This window comes from Neopsephotus bourkii, unplaced genomic scaffold, assembly GCF_033783945.1.
Source record: "Neopsephotus bourkii isolate Nb327-2 ecotype Australia unplaced genomic scaffold, CSIRO-AGI_Nbou_v1 NB_1600, whole genome shotgun sequence".
Lineage (NCBI taxonomy): Eukaryota > Metazoa > Chordata > Aves > Psittaciformes > Psittacidae > Neopsephotus > Neopsephotus bourkii.
The window spans coordinates 3,755,788-3,774,416 of record NW_026902076.1 but is presented as its reverse complement, the minus strand read 5'-3'; the positions used below and the strand labels follow the sequence as shown (position 1 = coordinate 3,774,416).

The following is an 18,629-nucleotide window of genomic DNA, read 5'->3' as shown; positions in this document are numbered from 1 at the left end:
CTTGTACTGCATTTTCTTTAAGCCTTTCTTTCTCTTTATGCAGCAAACTTATGTATGATATTGGTTCTTGAATCTTACAAGCTAACTAAAAGCAGTAATTCATAGCATGGCAAATAGATTATGAGTCATGATACCAGAGCAGTCAAATCTTTGTAAAGCAAGCCTGCCATTCAGAAGGACCTTTTTGATAGACTGGATAAATGGGCTGATGGAAACCTCATGAAGTTCAACAAAAGAAAATGTGTGATGAAATAACCCCATGCAATAGTACAGCTTGTGGGCCAACCACATACCGGCTGTGTTAGCAAGAGGTTAATCAGCAGGTCAAGGAAAGTAATGCTTCCCCATTATTTGGCACTTGCCAGACTGCATCTGGAATCTGTGTCCAATTTTGTGCTTCCAAGTGTGAGAAGGACTTTGGCATACTGAAGCGAGTCTGGCAGAGGGTCACCAAGACACTTAGTGGCTGGAGCACCCGGTACATGATGAAAGCAACCAGAGCCTGTTCAGCCTGAAAAAGAGGAAGATAAAGGGAAATTTTGTTGCTGTCTACAACTGACTAATGGCAGGATATAAAGGAGACGTAGCCAGACCCTGCTTGAATATGCATAGTAAAGGACAGAATTTGGACTGATACGTAAAAGAAGAAAAAAAACTGAAATCAAAGATTGAAACCGTTGGTCAGGAAGGTTGAGGAATTCCCCAACTTTGGGAACATTCCAAACTTGACTGGTCAGGATTCTGAGCCACTTGATCTAACTGGACCTCTTTTGAACAGTGTGAAACTACAGATCTCTGGAAGCGCTCCAAACTTTTTCAGGTGTAAATTATTCTACCATTCTATGACTCTGCACTGAAGTTTCCCATTTCAGATAATAAAATGGCAGGTGGGGTAGAAATAGAAGATCTTTTGTAAGACATAAATGATAAACCATCTCAAATTTCTAAAAACTGTTTAAAAATCTTGGTAGCATATAATTGGACTTTCCAGCTTCTGCACTTTCTGTAATCTGTAACTGCTGGTATTTCCTGGAATAGATAGTTTATGTATATAAAGAACAGGGTTTTCTGTTTTTCATTTTGTCTCAGTCATTGTGGTTTATTTTATCTATAATGTTTCTTGCTGTATTCTTCCATAAGAATATGGTCTGGCTGCTGCAAAATTGCACTCGGTGACAGCTTCACACATGTGTCACAGCTACGGAATCAAAAGCAGTAGGATTTAAGCATCTAAAGTATCTGTTGAAATGGTAAAGTAATATAATTAAGCTCTACATGTTGCAAAATGGGATATTCATCCTTACCCAATCCACTAGAGAATGAACCCACAACATTCCTAGTAGAATAGCATGGGTAACAAGCTGGTGTAGCTTATTAACTCTACACAAGATAGCATGTTTCCATTTGTATGTTTTGGCCCTCAAGGTTTAAATTTTATGTTGTCTCTTTTCTTCCATTCTGTTCTTTGATTACAATTGAGGATACCTAGGCAGTTATATCCTTTCATTAAATGATTCAGAAAAGGTTGTTTTAATTCGAATACTCAGGAATAATAGTAATAGTTCTCATTTTCAGATCAACACGTACATAAGTTCTTGTAAACATGTGAAATTTAATCTTACAGATACTCTTGAGATCAGAATTTGATCCTTTTAGTAATCTGGGGTTCACTTTTAGCTAACTTTGGTATGGCAAAGATTAGGCATTGCTGCTGCTTTGGCTTGACAAAACACATCTGCAACTAGACCCAAGTTCTCAAGGAAGACAAGACCATAATGCTATCACTAGAAAAGCTAATTTTGCATAGAGAATAAATTTTAGAAATTGATTTATGTGAACTTGGTAAGATCTTTATCAAGTGGGGGCCATAGGCTTCTGTTTGATTTAAAAAAAAGGAGTATTCTTCTCAGTTGAACGTGTGGATTTGTGACTTCAGATGTATCTCTTCACATCTGTATACAGGTAACGCCAGACTTTTACAAGTTCTTTGACATATTGGTATATGTATCATATACACTGCACTTCCAGTGTTCTAAAAGAGATTTCTTTAAAAGCAATGGCAAAAAAGCAATATAAAGTGGTAATATAAAGCATACATTAAAATGCATATATTTTATTCTCAAATAACTCTTAAACATTTTTTCCAGCCTCTTCTTTTGAGTAGCACATGTGAGGGGCAAAGATATGGACTCCTTGGTAGCAGTGTTAAGTACTGTTGAAACTTTGCCTCTGGAACTTCGGAAGCAATCATTAAATTTGGTTTTCCATTTGATCAAACGAAAGAAGGACGGGTAATCTCTGTCAGAGGGCTGGATTTTATTTCCCAAGGCTAACAGCCATTTCCAGGACTTTGTCAGACCTACTAAGAGTTTTTTCTACCATTGTCAGATGGTATTATTTAAAATCAGTTCATCCACTTGTGTGGGATTCATATCCTATATCATACAGTGACTCTGACAAGAAGATGCTTTTACTAGGAGTGTTATTCAAAGCATCGTTGATTTTCTCAGGCTGCAGACATCTGCAGAAAAAGCTTGTAGAACATACAGCATCTGGTATTGAGTCCTAGCTCCTTACACAGACCATATCAAACAGCTTAGAAATGGAATACATACTCTACATCCGCTTGGAAATAATTTTTTTTTATGTTTGTTGTAGATGTATTAGCTGTCAGCTCATATCATCAGCTAATTATTTTATATCTGAAAATTGTAATAGCATCCTCAGATGTACTAAATTCAGGCAGATTTCCAGCTACTTTTTAAAATGGGAGTTAACTCTTAATGTACCCCAAGGCTGGAGGCCTGATTTCTAGTTCCAGTATTTAAAGAAATTAGTTATATCACTGTTTGCTGTGTCAGCTAACCTTGTCACCTTCAATTGGATTTTAAAGAAGGAGACAAAAATGCTGAAGAGACATTAGCCTTTCTGAAATGCTAGATCTGACTCTAAAAATGACAGAAAAAATTCAGAAACCCCCGAGGAAACAGAGCAACCGCCAATGAAGAGTAAATTTTCTTCAGCAGCATATATGAGTAAATTTTCTTCAGCAGCATATATAAGATAGCATGCGAACCTACAGCAGTCTAACAGCGCTGTCAACTAATTGATGCCAGACGGCGGTTGTTAGTGTTGCTACACTGGAAGCACCTTTAATAGTAAATAGACTTCAACCTTCAAAGCTGTGCTTCAAAATGTTGTTATTGAAGTTACTGTTCTTTGCATCCCAATTATGTTAAATTGTTAAGTATAAGATTTTGAACTGAGTATACTTTTCTGTAATTTTGTGTGTAGGGCTGTGTGATTTTTTTATTTTTTTTATTTTTTTCATAAATCTTTGTTTCATCCTGCTACCCCTCAACCGCCCAGATAATCCCTAGCCCTTCCATCTCAGTCAGTCTGAAGCACCAGGAAAGTCTAAGCTGAAAACCATTAGAGAAAACCTTAGAAATATGAAGAGTTTTGATATTTTGTTTTCATTTTCAGGTTAAATTTTCAAAACTATCTGTTCCCAGCAATAAGAATATATACCTGAAGTATGCCATGTATTCCGTATCTTTATGAATGGTTTTGAACAGGAGTTACAGCTCCTGTTCGGCAACTATGGCTTCCTTTCCAGGAGATCATCCTGGTAGTAGGATTCTGGAATATCTCTTGCTAAGCTCTTGAATTCAAAGCCTTCTACCTCTCAAAATCATTTAACCACCTGTAGAATAAACATAAAATAATATTAAAAACATAATGCCTTCTATATTTAAAAATGTTCTTTGCTTTTCTCTTTTCTAAGTGACTGAAAATTTTGCATATAGAATTGAGTGGTGCTAATATCTTTAGAAAGTATTGTTTTCATTGCAACCAATTTTAAGAATGAGCTCAGGGAACAGTGTCTTGTTAAATTTATTTCTGTAACAGGCTGAATGAATGAATACTGTGTTCAAACACTACTATTAATGCTGCATAACAATTACTATACCGGGCACTGCAGATTAAGCCGATTGAAAGTCAAATTCCCTGAACTAGCCTTTTTTATGTCTTACAGTCTGAATACTCTTTATATTGCTTTTAATTGCTGATTTGAAATAAACAGTGGCTTCTCTCTTATGATGGGACTCAGAGGACCTGTGCTGATTTAGAACTGAAAATCCAAGCAGCTAAATAGTTTGTAATTAAATTTGCAAATCATGTTACATTTAAATGAATTATTTTTAAGTGATTTTAAAATGACACTTTTCTGCAATGCACAATTACAATAAAGACTTCTGATGCTGCTTTGAAATGTTACGATATTATTACGGTAATTTAGAAATGTTTTAAGGTATTTTCTAATTCTGCATATCTCTCCAAATGAGATAAAAGTAAGCAAAATTGTTTCTTAAAATAACTATTTTAAAATACTTACAGTAACTCAGAATATAGTGCCTCAAACTTTGTTTGAGAAAGCATTATCTGCATATTTAGAAAGTACATTCAAATACTTACTTTTGGAACTAAAACTAGTATCCAGTATGCAGCTCAAATTATGGATTAGTGCTACATTATTAAGTATAGTTGAGAATTTAAGAGGTCATTGACATACAGCATTCACATGCTTTCTGAATGACAGAAAGGTCTTTCTTCATTGAATTATGTCTTGTTGCAAATGAATGGAGTTTTAAAATAATTGTAAGTGTATAATATCGACCAGTAGAAGAGTGCTGTAGGATTTAGCTGAGATAGTGTTAACATTAGCTCATTACATCAATATTTGTAAGATTCAGATTCTCAAGGGTTGTTTCTTTGGAAAGCTGCAGATACTCATTATCAGTTCAAACCATCTGTATAAGAACTGCCTTTGTCTTGGAAATATAAATAAAGACTTGTCAATAACGTCTTTACCACTTTACAAGTGAAGGGAATGTGTAACAAAGGCTGTAGAAGTCTAAAATTTCAGCTGAACGTATTACTTTCATGGCATGTCCTATGCTAAAAAAATTAAAACTATTTCACAAAAAATGTTTCTTCTAATGTGTTGTTTTAAATTCTATATTACTTAAGCAAATATTTAAATATTATATTAGTATTTCTGCATACTTGACATGAATATAATTCTACCTTCCTGCCAAGTATGTCAAATCCTGAATTCACTTTCATTTGCCAGGGTAAATGTTTATTTTGTTTTCCCACATAATGTGCTCTTTAAAGTGTCACCAGGATACCAAATCTGATGGCTTTTTAATAGACATGGTGGGGTTTTTTTTGCTTTCATTAGGAAACAGGATAAACTATCAGTAAAGATTATGGTAATGAATCTGTATACAGTAGATGCTCTTTGCTCTCCTTCCCCTCATCTCACCATTTAAAAAAATGAAATTCCTATCAAAACTATTATAATGATACCTCATTTTTTACACATGCATGAAGGGTCTATAGTAGTAAGGGCATTTGGGGGGGAGGCAGTCAGTGCTGTAAAGCAAGAGAGCAGGATATATAGGATCCATTTCTTCTGTTAAAGGTAAGCTATGATGATTCCACAAGGCTCCCGAAAACAACTTTGTTCTTTGTTTTGCTGTGAAATAGGTGATATTATGTAAGATACAATTTATTGGAAGCCTGCTATTAAAAAAGGGGGTTTCACTAATACAGAACTTTTACATTTCAGATGCTAAAAGCTGCCAGCAAATGCTCACATAGTTTTTCATATCAGTAAGTTTCACTGACTTTCATCCTTGAAAGTCTCAAAATACTCCTCCAATCTTAACCAAACTAACAAAATCTGGCAAATTTTGTTTAGAAATGAAAATTTTGGATTTTCTGTTTTTAAATGATGTATTGGTAAAGCTTCAACTAAAATTTTCAGTTCTGTTGCTTATGCAAATGAAATGGAACTGGTTTAAATATTACTGTGACAGTTTTACACAATTCAGGAATACATTTTTTTTTTGAGATTTCCCTTTTCATTTTCCGAAGAAAGGAATGGGGTTGTTTACTCAGACAGATCCTGTAGTGTCTTTGGATGGTGGCAATTGTTTAGAATTAATGACAGCATATGTTTCTTTGGTTTTATGTAAATGCTTAATAATTTTGTGGTATATTTATCAATGAGCACAGCGTAAGGGACTAAATAAATAGATTGTTCCAAATTAGGCAGATCAGCCGATGGTTCGAATTAACTTAATTCCAAAGCTAAATCATTGTGTTAAATCCCAGAATCTTCATGTTTTCCTTTTCCTTCCTAACATTCAAAAGAGAAAAGAGAAAGTAGAGGGGGAATAAAAAGCATTTGGCAATTAAGCAAACCGCCTTTGGGAAAATAATCTTTTTACGATTTTATTTCTCATGTGTATAGTGGAGATAATGCTCACAAGACTACTATGAAGACAAATTCTCACATATTTAAAGGAATTAAGAAAAAGTAATTCATAGCATCATATACAATTTTGCATAGTTAAATAAATAGCAAGTGTCACAAAGTTATTAACATCTAACTAAGGAAATATTCATACTGGGTCAGATTCTGTTCTCAGTGTCATGTATGACAAGCAAAACAACTAATCTCTTGTTCAAAGCCTTTTAATTCAGATAGTAATTTTTAGGGTCTTCTTACTTTTCATACCCAGGCATGTGGTGCAGTTTTGTTTTGCTTTTTTCTCCCCCAGCCTGTGCAAGCTGGGGATATGTGGCTAGAGTGTATCATGGCATCACCATGCACAGCGTTTGTACTGGTTCAGTATCAGTGCAAATAACCCCATAAGCTTTGCAGCAGTTGTGAACAAGCCTTACATTGTGGTTGATTCAGCCTTCATTTGCACTCAGTCATGCTCAGATGGAAAATTAGGAGCAGAAGCTAGGTAGGAGTTTTGAATATCAAAGTCCTGTTCCCTTTCTGGTTGGGAAGCCTGGGTTGTTCAAGAGCCAGGAAGCAGCCAAATTCAGCCTATGAAGTTGAGAGAGACATCTCTTATCAAGTATTTTAAGCTTAAAGAGAAATGTACTCTGTCTATATAAAATCACATGCAGATTATATGTAATTCATACTGGTCACTGATTTCTGAGGGAAGCATTTCCTTTTTAACTCACATTGACTCACTTATTCCCTGAATTTTGTGATGTGATTTTTATCTGGAGTTTCATGTTTTGCAGTTATCAAATTAAAAAGTCTTTTCCGAAAGACTACAAATCTGACCACAGAGTTAGACTCAGTGGTGTAAATGCCACAAGTTGAATGTGAAATGTCTACATGCACACTCTTGTGTTAAGGAAGCAAGAATGCATTTTTGAATACCACTCTGTATTGTTCTCTGATTGCAGTGGAACAAAGTAAGTTCAACTAACTGCATTCTCCAGTCACATGCCAAGGGGAGCACATCTGTGTACATGTGGTACCATGTATTTTAATTTTAATTCATTTTAATTAATTAATATTTTCCTTATAGACATTCATGAATGCACTTTTTACACAAATTCATCATAAAAGTTGGCAGATTTGGATTTGTTGTGGAAAATGGCTTAGCTAAATTGTTTTACTCATTCTTGTTGTTAATAGTTTAAGTGAATTAGTGGCCTTCCTTTCAAAAACCAGATCAGTATCTTGTCTAGGTGCATCTCATAGTTTATAATCATCTCCCAGTTTGCATTAACAATTGCTTTGTATAGCTAAAGGGTGAGAAGTTCTCAGCTGGAATCCAGACATCTGTTTCTGTCAGTCACCTGCATTCCTGTGTCTGCAGGGAGAAAGGCACATCCAGAGCTCACACATTCTCTTACCACACCTTTCATAGATGTGATCAGCCTACAGAGGTGCCTCTCTTTTCCCATTGATTATAAAGGGTGACTTGGTTATATTAAAGCACCCAGCATTGTATGAGGTGAGTCCTAGCCCAAGGCAGTGCTGTAATGACTTTATGAAAGAACACAGCCAGTTTAGCAGCAGCTGGCATTCTCCCTTGAGCCACACTGGCCTGTTTCCATTCCAGAATACCTTTATAGAGGGAGTCCTAGTTGTATTTCTAATCTGCATGTAGGATAATATAGAGAAAAGTCTCTTTCAGTCTTGTGTCTATTTTGAAAACCCATTTTTCTGCTTTCTTCTAGCAAGAGAGTGATAACCATCTATAGTAGGTGCAACCTTAAGTTAGGAGAGATGTTCATAGGGTGAGATCCTACATCTATTGAAGTTAACAAAAGCTTTGCTGGGGATATTATAGAGACACGATTTCATCTATAAGTTGTGAGACTGAATTCAGACTTAATGAATTGGTTTGCTATAATGGATACCAAATTACTTGTGCACACATAAAAAAAGTGTGTTTTGGATTTCTTTGTACATTCTGCCATTATTTTGGAAGATGGGCTTTTTTAAAAAATAATTTTTCAAGGAACAACGTAGCTAGAAAAAAAACCCAAACATTTTTAATTATAAACATTTTTGTTTCCACTCTGATTGAAAGACCGTCATCTGCCAAGGGTGCCTGTGTGTATATGCCTGTAGCATTGTAGTAGCTGAAAGAATGGCAGATAATGTGAGTATTGGCTGATCTACTGGGGATGAATATAAGACAAGTCTGTTTTATTAAGCATAAGGGAAAAGACAGAATTTTAATATTTACAAATATGAGAATAAAAGTTTTGGTCATATGGTCTGAAACTTATTCAAGTTTCTCCTACTGAAAATTTTCCTAAATCTTCTCATACTTCTTTTCTTGTGGAGCTCCAGAAGACCACTCAGAAAGCCATTTCTCAGTATCTGTCAGCAGGCCTGATGCACAAAGAATTGCAGAGATATGCCTTACAGGATAATGAATTTTATCAGAGGAATTGCTTGCTAGTATGTGCATTGGGCTCAATTTGCTTTCCTTTCTTTTCCACATAGAGAGAGTAAGAACAATGCTTTTGAGGACTTGTCTTCTTCATTTCTAATTTAACATCACCAAAACTCTGAAATGTCTTTTTAGAAGCATATATTGATCCTGGGTGTTAACAGAACAGAATTTTATGGTGCTTTGCTTTTTTTTTTTTTTTTATAGATTTTTTCTCTTACATGCATTTACTAAGCAAAGCCAGTGAATGAGAGGGCTTGTCCCTAGATTTTTTTAGTTACCTACTGTTCAGTTTAACTTGCTTTACTGGATGCATTGCTTAACAGGTCACAGCTGTAAAGTGAATAATTCTGGACATAGTGTAGGTAGGTGACTAGATAGAATATATTTGGGAATTGAGTTTTACTGAAGTGTCTTATGTATAGGATTGATCTCCTGGTTGAACTTTGCGTTGAAATCACCACCTTAACCTTATGCCATTCCATTTGTATTTTGTAGGAGTAGGACTCTACTCCAATCCTCCTCTACAGCAAGGATGGTGTGCAAGTGTGCAAGACATGTGCTTGTACCACTCTGAGCCAGCCTTCATCCAAGACCATAAACAAGCTTCAGTTCATTCAGAGGAGTGGAAGGAGTGCAGTTTCAGGGAGTCACATTATTTGTAGGCAACTCTTGAGTTGCCTCTTATTCAGTGCTAAATTGCCAAGTGTCTGCACCTAAACTGGGTTCAAAACCAAGCTATCTGCAAATGACAATGGGGGAAATATTATGAGGGTGAGAAGCACTTGAGCATTTTTTAAGATGATATATAATAACTACAAGAAATTTGCATAGAATCCAATACAAATGTTGAGTAAATATACATTTCTAATTTTTCTGTCCTTTCGTTTATCATCTATCCCCATCTGTAGTCATAAAGCTAAAAGAAATATTTTACCAATTTCTTATAGCTTACAGTATTTTCCTTTTGCTTATACGTGAGCCTCTATAATTATTGTATTATCATTAAATAGAATGTGATGGCTGATTGTCCTGGGTTCAGCAGTAGCAGTCATTTTTCTCCTTAGTAGCTGGTGCAGTGCTGTGATTTTGACTTTTGGCCTGGGAACAGCGCTGATAACACCGGTGTTTTCAGTTGTTGCTCAGTAATGTTTACTTTGATCAAGGACTTTCTGAGTCTCATGCTCTGCCAGGGAGGGGGGGGAAGCCAAGAGGAAGCAGAGACAGGACACCTGACCCAAACTAGCGAAAGGGGTATTCCATACCACAGCACGTCATGTCCACTATATAAATTGAGGGCAGTTACCCATAAGGGTTAGATCACAGCTCAGGTCAGGCTGGGTATTGGTCGGCAGGTGGTGAGCGATTGTATTCTCTTCCCTTGTTATTTCCCTTATCATTATTATTGGTGGCAGCAGCACTGGTTTGTGTTATACCTTAGTTACTGGACTGTTCTTATCTCAACCCGTGGAGTTATGTTCTTTCGATTCTCCTCCCCATCCCTCTGGGAATGGAGGCGAGGAAGGGAGTGGGAGTGACTGAGCAAGCTGTGTGGCCGACTGGCCTTAAACCACGACACTGATTTTGACTGCAAATAAAAGAAAAAACCTGAAACTCATTATGCAAAAGGGGCTGCTTTGTTGTTTGTATCTCCCAGACAATGCAGTGATGCCTATTTTGGTGACTGCAAGCTTTCCTTGTGGGTGCTAAAGCTGTTTATATGAACCTCATCTATGAATTGATACAGAGTCAGGATAAGTGCTCAGAAGAATGCTGTCTAGAAGACACAGAGGTATCCTAATATTAAACTGGTGTGAAAACTTTCTGATGTACAGCCAGATGGAAACCACAGAAAGGCGTTACAGTGTCCTTAACCAGAAAAGTGAGGAAAGGTCACTTGTGTTAATATATTAATAAATCCCACATAACTTTTGAAGTTTGGTAGCAAAGTTTATCCAAAATCATTTAAAATTTTTTGAAAAGCAAAAAAAAAAAACAAGGTAGAAGATAGCCATGATTTTAACACATAGTTTTACAAAATTCATGACAATACTTATTCTAGCATTAAAATAATAAAATATTTTCCTGTAAAAATCAAAGGTATTCTGTGAAATGGAAATGTTTTGCTTGCAAGGTTCCAGCTCCACTTTTCCGACTAGCAGTAATAAATTTAGACAAAGAATTTGGAAATTATATGGAGCTCGTTCAAATAAATACAGTATGTGTAGAATTTGCATGTGTTCAAGGGCAAAGTATTGGAGGGGCAGTGAGTCCCTCTCAGGAGGTGAATTTTATTTGTTCCTTAAGCAATGAGATTATGACTGCTGGGAATTAATCCATTCATTTTGTTATTGTCTGTTCAATTTCATTTACTTCCTTTTTTTCATAATTCCCTCAAAATTTCTACATAATTTTAAGTAGTCTTGCCAGCTCCATTCCCCCTGCTTATCTGCGCATACTTTGTTAGGATACATTTTGCATACTTTGGGGAAGATGAATGGAGTTAACACGCAGACAGGGTACAGAGCCGCCTTTGTATACATTTGCATTGCTTTGCTTTGAGATCAGAGCAGGAAGAAAATTTACTGAGTCATTCTTTAGTCTTGGCTTTTGCTTAGCCCTCAATGGTGTTCTTCACTGATCAGAGTAGAATTCATCTTGCTTTTCTGAGGATGTCTGTACTGTAGGCATGTAGACCTAAGCAAGTGTCTGTACCCCTGATGTATACAGTTTATGAACTTTAGACAAATCCATAGATGTCATTCATCTGACTTATTTTAACATCTAGTTTAGCTTGAAATTGCTCTCTAAAAGTGCCTAATATCTTTCTTACTGTAAAAGGACTTTAGGTGACTAATTAGGATACTGCAGAGATCTAACTTGTTTGAGTGAAATCCCATCTTTTGGCCCTGGACAGAAAATCACCAGTTTTTCATAATGAAAATTTATAATTAAAAAAGGTGTAATTAATATTTGTCATAATCCACAGCTTTGTTTCATGTCATTTACAGTTGTGGATCCTTAACATCTGTGTAATAGCTAAGATTTTTAAGGTTCTTAAGGTCTTAAACTCTGTTTATTCATGGGGAATGGGGTTAATAATACTGTAGAGATAAAAGAAAAAATGTTCTTTCTAGTTATAACTGTGAAATACATTAAACTGGGGATCACCTCGGTCTGCCAGAAAAAGACCTCGTTTTCTTCTATTATTGGGAACTTTGTACTAAACACATGAGCACTCAACACCAGTATTACATCAAAGGCCTCAAGTTTGCTATGCAGACTTGTTCAGGTTAATGGTTACTGCAGTATGTATGGTATGTTCTATAAGGGGTAGGTAAAAATTATAAAAATTCCCTGTATGTCTGTACTTTATAGCCAAATCAGGCATTACATTACAAAAGCTATTCATCTTTCCCCAAGTGGCATTTTATTTTCTGTACAAAACTCTAAGTAAGCTTGATCTTTGAAAATGCTTACTCTTAAAACCCTCTTTTTCTTAGCTTACTAATTCAAGTGATTCTCAGAAGAGTAAATACATTTTTTCTTTATGTAACAAAAGTCTTCAGATAGTGATAATCCTCAGATGATTTCTAGATACAGAAAAGTAAAACTATTTTCAGCATATTTGTAAACTCTTCAATATTGAGCTATCTTGTATTTTATTCCTCAAATTACTTTTTGGTTTTGGGTTTTTTGGTACAGCATACAGTGCCCTGTTATTCTCTAGTCTAAATGATGATGATAATAATAATAATAATGAGTATTTAGCATATTCTTTTAGTAATATCAATCATTTCAGGGCAACTTTGATTTTTCCCTGGGGTAGCCACCTAGCTCCTTTGGCACCGTGATGGATGCACAATGAAGAGGCCTTTAGCAAAGGAAATCAGGAAGTCACGCCACAATATGAATATTCAAGAAGTTTGGGAAGCCAACATCTTCATCATTAATATTGTTGCCAAACACAGGGGTGTCCAGCCATGCTGCATACGTTTTTCAAATGTTCCAGCTTAGCAGCTACTCGGCACATTTCCTTCAAACACAGAAGAGTTGGTAAGCAAGTTAACGTTTGGCCTCTTGCCTTCCCCACACACAAAGAGCTTTATATGTCAAGTGTGAAAGCGTTAAAATGGAATCAAAATAAGATTATTTTTCATCTTGGATGGTAGGTGACAGCATGCAACTCTGCCTTTTCTTTCCTTTCCCTTTTTAGTCTTCCTTTTTAGTTCTTCATGCTGAAAGAAAGATATAATGCAACACATTTTTTTGGAAGACCAAGCACATTTACTGTGCCAGGTCCTATCTACTGCAGCCTTCAGCATGTTCCAAGGAAAGCATTCAGAGTATTTTAACTCTGCTGTACACCACATAACTCAGCTTCTTAACTTCTTAGACTGACTATAGTACTACTATAGAGGGAGTAAAAACAATACTTTTTTAATTTTTTTGGTAAACCAGTGGAGCAGTGTCATTGATGTTATTTATTATATCTGGTTTCAAGCTAAGATTACTTCAAGGAGGCATATCATTAGGGGTGTCAGTGTTTCTTCATGCAGGAAAGATTCCTAGCCAATTGCTTTTATACTGATGAAAGAGGACTTCAGTCCTGTTGGAGTCATTTGCTGTTCCTTCCAAGAATAGAATTTGGAAAATTTCACTTGTATAAAACTAAAGTTATTTCTGAGTTAAATCATCCTGTGTGATTTCTTGTTCTCATGGAAAGAAAAAAAAAAAAAAGTTCAAAAATGACTGTAAAAAGAAAAGCAAGTGGGTATTTTGAAGACTTGAAAGAAACCATTGCTTACAGCTTATGGCATTTTCACAAACTTCCTGGGACTTCCCGTGACTTCCCATCACTGAATGCTGTTTCCTTTAAACTCCTTTGGCTTGGAGAAACACTGTGTTCACAGTAATATGGTCAGTTCTCCCTTTTTATCCCATATTATTGATTGGTTTTCAGTTTATAGAATATACCTTAGAAATGTAGATGCAAGGCTGCATTAAATTTTTCCAAAGCAGGGATGATGTAAGAGAAAATGATTACTGGTTGTAATCCTGTAAAGTGAAGAGAAAAGATGATCTGCTGTTGTCTTCTGCTTTGGTATTTCCGTAAAGTTAATATACCTTTGTATATTTCTCCTGCATTTGCTGGTTATTTATAGACTATTCTAAAACTGGTAGGACTGATGGAATGGCTATTCTTATACCTTGAACTGTGCATTTCCGTGCCATGATGTGGGGGTTCTTTTAAAGTGTATTAGGAAGAAAATACAGATATTTATTTTAAAAGCTATTGTGTCTCAGAATGATTTAACCCATTACTATAGAACCCACCTGTAAGAAAGACTTCTTTTAGAGAGGAGAATTTGAGGGAACAAGCAATTTTATTTCACAGCTACACAGGTAATTTTACTACATTTTAAAAAAATCCATACAGAGAAAAAGTAAGTCTGAGCATTCATTTAGTATATTAAGAACAAAATTAAGTCCCGTATTTAGACAAATACTGTAGGCAATTTGTAGGAGAAATGAAAATCCCTCAGCAGCACCTTTCTTCAGCACCTATACTTCACCTTCTTTGTGCATGGTTTCTTCAGCTGTATGGGCTCACTGCAGAAGTAGTCCTGGTGCCAGCAGCATCTCCTGATACCACTTTGTATCCTTAGTTATGGTTCTGTTCTTACCAGGTGTAATGATTTATTAAATGAATTACTGTTTGGAAGATAGCTATATTTGTTTCCTTAATGTTTAAGACAATTTGCTTTTCTTCTTTGAGAGGCTTGAGTAAGATGTCTGCTTCTGAAGAGGATAATCATTCTCTTTAATCTAACTGCTTCTTCCTGCCTTTGATACGTGAAGGATTTAATCTTTTCTACAGACCATATTCTTACCTTGTGAAAATCATACCTGCTCTGTTGAAGTAAACAAACTTCAAGCATGTGTTCAAACCAAACCATCAACTTCAATGCTACTTCAACCACAATTCAGTTATGGCATAGTGTATACATGGAGGGAAGGGTGTGTATGATTCTTATGGTTTCATACCTTGACTTTTTGGAGATATACGCTTTTGGTTGAAACTAAGCCCTGTGTGAAATACATTCTTAAATCTGGTCATGAACATTTTAAGCTATTTTTTCTTGAATGACCTCTAATTCAGTCTAATTCCCTTTCTTTTCCTGTAGGTGTTCAGAAGTATAAAAAAGCCAAGCATAAATTAATAAACATAGAACTAATTTTTTCTTACATTTTCTTTCTCTTTCTAGTTTTTTCTTACATTCTCCATGTAAAATTTCAAGACAATTTTGTCATAGAGAAGCTCAGTGTGTTTGGTTACCCACCTAGAGTTAATAATTTCAGTATTACCTGGCAGTAGCAACTATTGATTTATCACTGGTAAACAAAAGAATAAATGATTATGAAATGTAAACCATATTGCATAAAAAGTTAGCATTTTAAATTGTATGAATGAGTTACCTCTTAACATGTGAAAAACCCAGATTAGATTCCTTTCTATAATGTATGGTAAAATTACGCAAGAAATTCTAGGACTACCGTTTCTGAATGTATCATGTGAGAAGGGCCCTGTGCCTGTTCAGATTAGAAGATTCTGGTGGTGTCTTTTGTCTTCAAAAGTATGGCTGAATTAATACAGAGAAAAAACAGATCTCTTATGCTAGATGAGGGTTGAGGTTATGGCATATATCATGACAATTATTTTTAAAGGATGCAAAATCAATCTAGACTTACTTAACGTCTTAGTGGAATAGATTAACTGAAAATTTTTACTGATCTGAAATGGCAGCTCCACAAAATACAGTCAATATGCCAGAAGTATGCGTAGTTGAACAGTTTCTGTCCTGTTGAGTAAAAGTACAGTAGAGATGATTGACTGAGTAAAGAATAAAAGAAAGAAAGAATATCCAGGTATGTTCCTGCACAGATAGTGTTTACAACTAAATTGAACATGTTGACTCTCAACAAGATCTCAAAACTGATGGATTGGTCTGTTGTAGAAGAGTGACCTGAAAGGCAGAGAATAGAGGAAGAAGCTGTGTTTGAAGTACTGATTTTCTTTTTTTTTTTCTTTTTTTTGTATCTTTTTTTCTGTTTTGAGAAACTGCTAAGGCCAAATGCTGGTTGTAGCCTCTCTTCAGATATGCTTATCAACAGCTCTTTTGTTTTCTAGTAGATTAAATAACTCTGCAATTTCAATTTCATCAGTGGTAGGCAGTCTACTCATGTGCCTCAGTTTAAATGTGCACCTTGGTCAGGGCAAGAGTGCTCAGCATGTTTCCTGTGTCAGCCCTTGTCACTGTCTGTCATAGGTGAGCAGTGTACAAACAGATACTTAAAATAAGAATTGATATTTCCCTCTGGGAAATTTAACTCATAAGACTAATAACCAACCTGTGGTTTGTATTTCTGCATCTTAACTTGGTCAATGCATGTTTAATTTTGGAGGGTTTCTTCAAGGTTATGGCAGGGGCACTTTGGCGCTGTAATTTCTTTTGTGGAATGCAGTTCTTGTTGGAACAAGTACATGATGTACTTCTACTCTTTTGTCAGAGAGCAGAAAGACAAACACGAATGATGGACTCGGTCCAGTATGCAGAATTCTGTGAGAGCCGGCAATTGAGTTTTTGTAAGTATTATAATGGCTGTCCTGTATTAAGACGTTTGATTATTATTTCATGTAATAGAGAACACAGCAGAACCTCATGTTTTTTGAAAGCACTTTTGTTTCATCCAAATCATAGCACTTTAAATTCTTTGTTTGCAAAACTCCTGGGAACAGTTAATTTAGCATAGTTCCAGTCTGCCAGGCAGAGTGTTTTATTTGAATATTTACCAAGCTTTCTATAATGCTCAGATGCTGTGCTGGTGGGGAAGACTGTGAAGATCGAACTGGTAAAGAGTTAATGGATTAAAACAACCATACTTGCCTGAAGTCTGTCACAGTGGTGTTATAGTCAGCATATTAGCAAAGTTTCATGGTTGCAGGTTTTCCGGAATGCATCTAAAATTAGAGAAGAGCAGCAAATTTTGCTTTTATATCCCTGTCCACAGAGACACAAAGAACTTTAGTACTAAAGAGTCTTTTCTATTTTAAGCCGTAAGCTCCTGCTGTGGAATTTGTTCAACATTAGCCAAATTCATCAGTATACGCCATTCCAACACTAATAACATGATGACAGAATTAGGGCTTTACTAGCACTGAAAACCAACTTACTAGAAGTACTTGTGGGCCACAACTATAATGAGCTGTAAATTAATGGGCTTGATCATGTAGCAAAACATCATTACAGAAGCGGTTAAGTGATGACTAAGGTTTTAGGTCAAATGTCAGAGAAAGTGAGGTGAAGGAGCCAGTAAAAATCATGACAAAACAGCACATGATCCTACAACACAGACTTCAACACAATGGTGTCTTTAAGTGAGAGACCTTATCTTGTTCTTCTTTTTGAACTCAAAGAAAGAGTGACTAATTTATGGCAAATAAGTGACACATTTGAGATACTGTTCTGTATCAGCAAATGTCAGCAAATGTAGGAAAACATGTTTTGCAAGCATTTCTTTTCCTAACTCAGTATGTTTTGTAAGCTCAGTTATAATTTGGCATCACACATCTGTGAACCATTAGATAAATGATACTTCAGATTAGGGTGACTACAGGAAATGAGAGGTTTGTGATAAAATCATTTTTAAAACCTAAAAAAATTATCGTCTGGATTCAGAACAAATAGAAATCTTAAATCTGAGAAATAAAATCAAATGTTGCAGACCAGACGACTGTGATCTATAAAAATATCTTAATGATTTTTTCACAGTGTTTTCAAATGATCATCTCTATACAGTTCTTTTTCACTGACATTTAATGTCCTAAAAGAATAAGAGAATTTACACGGCTTAGAAAATACTAGCAAGAGAGACTTATACACAAACTCAATTGCATAATATGAACTCAACTAGATGGAACATACTAAGGCCATACCGAACATTCAAAACTAGTACAAAAGCTGTTTTTACTTAGTTTCTTAGCTTTTAGTAAAAAAAAAAAAAAAACCTATTGCTATGTTTATAGTAATAAACCCTTTTTACTGTAATATAAACCCATGACAATTGTGTCACAAAAGAATAAACCTGGAAGGAACTTGAAGAATCCTATTTTAACAATATATATTCATAATTGCAGCTCCCCATATTTCTGTCCACCTTTAAAGACAGGCAAAAGAAACGGCCCATCAGAGGATCAAGTACTACAGGATTACAAATCTAAATTGTAGGGAACATTTTGTGGTCCTGCTGTCATCTGCATGCTTCTCCTCCTTTGTTTTTTGTTTTGTTTTGTTTTGTTTTTTCTGTCTAGCAACCTGATGTAGCCTTCCATTCCCTCGTGCAAAAATAACCACTCTTTACACCTGTTTTCGGTTTAGTACCTGACTCATTTTTAGCTTTTTAGTCCTTGCTGAAGACTATATTTGAAAAGGGTGTTTCAAATAATTCTTCCACGTTTTATCTGCTCTATTTGGGTTGTCCTGCCTTCACAAACACCCCCCATTAGGACTTCTATGTTGCTAGCTCCTTTCTGTCTAAATCTCTACAGATTTCTGTGATCAGCTTGTCCACCACTGAACTAAGTAAGATCATCCTTTTTTTCCTCCTTTAACTCTCTTAGCAAATGTCATGGTTCTTTGCCTTATAGTTTTCTCTGTACTTTCTCCTAACTTATTTCATCTGTTAGCAGTGTGAAGTTCTCATATGAATGTTGTTCATTTGCAGATCTACATCTATCCTTATTTCTTATATCTAAGGCAGATTCATCTACAA

At 35.6% G+C, this 18,629-nt stretch overlaps 1 protein-coding gene across 5 annotated transcripts in view; it reads left to right on the top strand.

Annotated features, from left to right (window-relative positions):
* Positions 1–18,629, top strand: part of SUPT3H (SPT3 homolog, SAGA and STAGA complex component) — a 268,832-nt gene that overhangs the window by 191,819 nt on the left and 58,384 nt on the right. For all 5 annotated transcript variants that reach the window (XM_061372273.1, XM_061372275.1, XM_061372272.1 and 2 more), the window contains exon 7: positions 16,368–16,443. In XM_061372273.1, the coding sequence (XP_061228257.1) occupies positions 16,368–16,443 (76 nt within the window). The remainder of the gene's footprint in view (positions 1–16,367; positions 16,444–18,629) is intronic.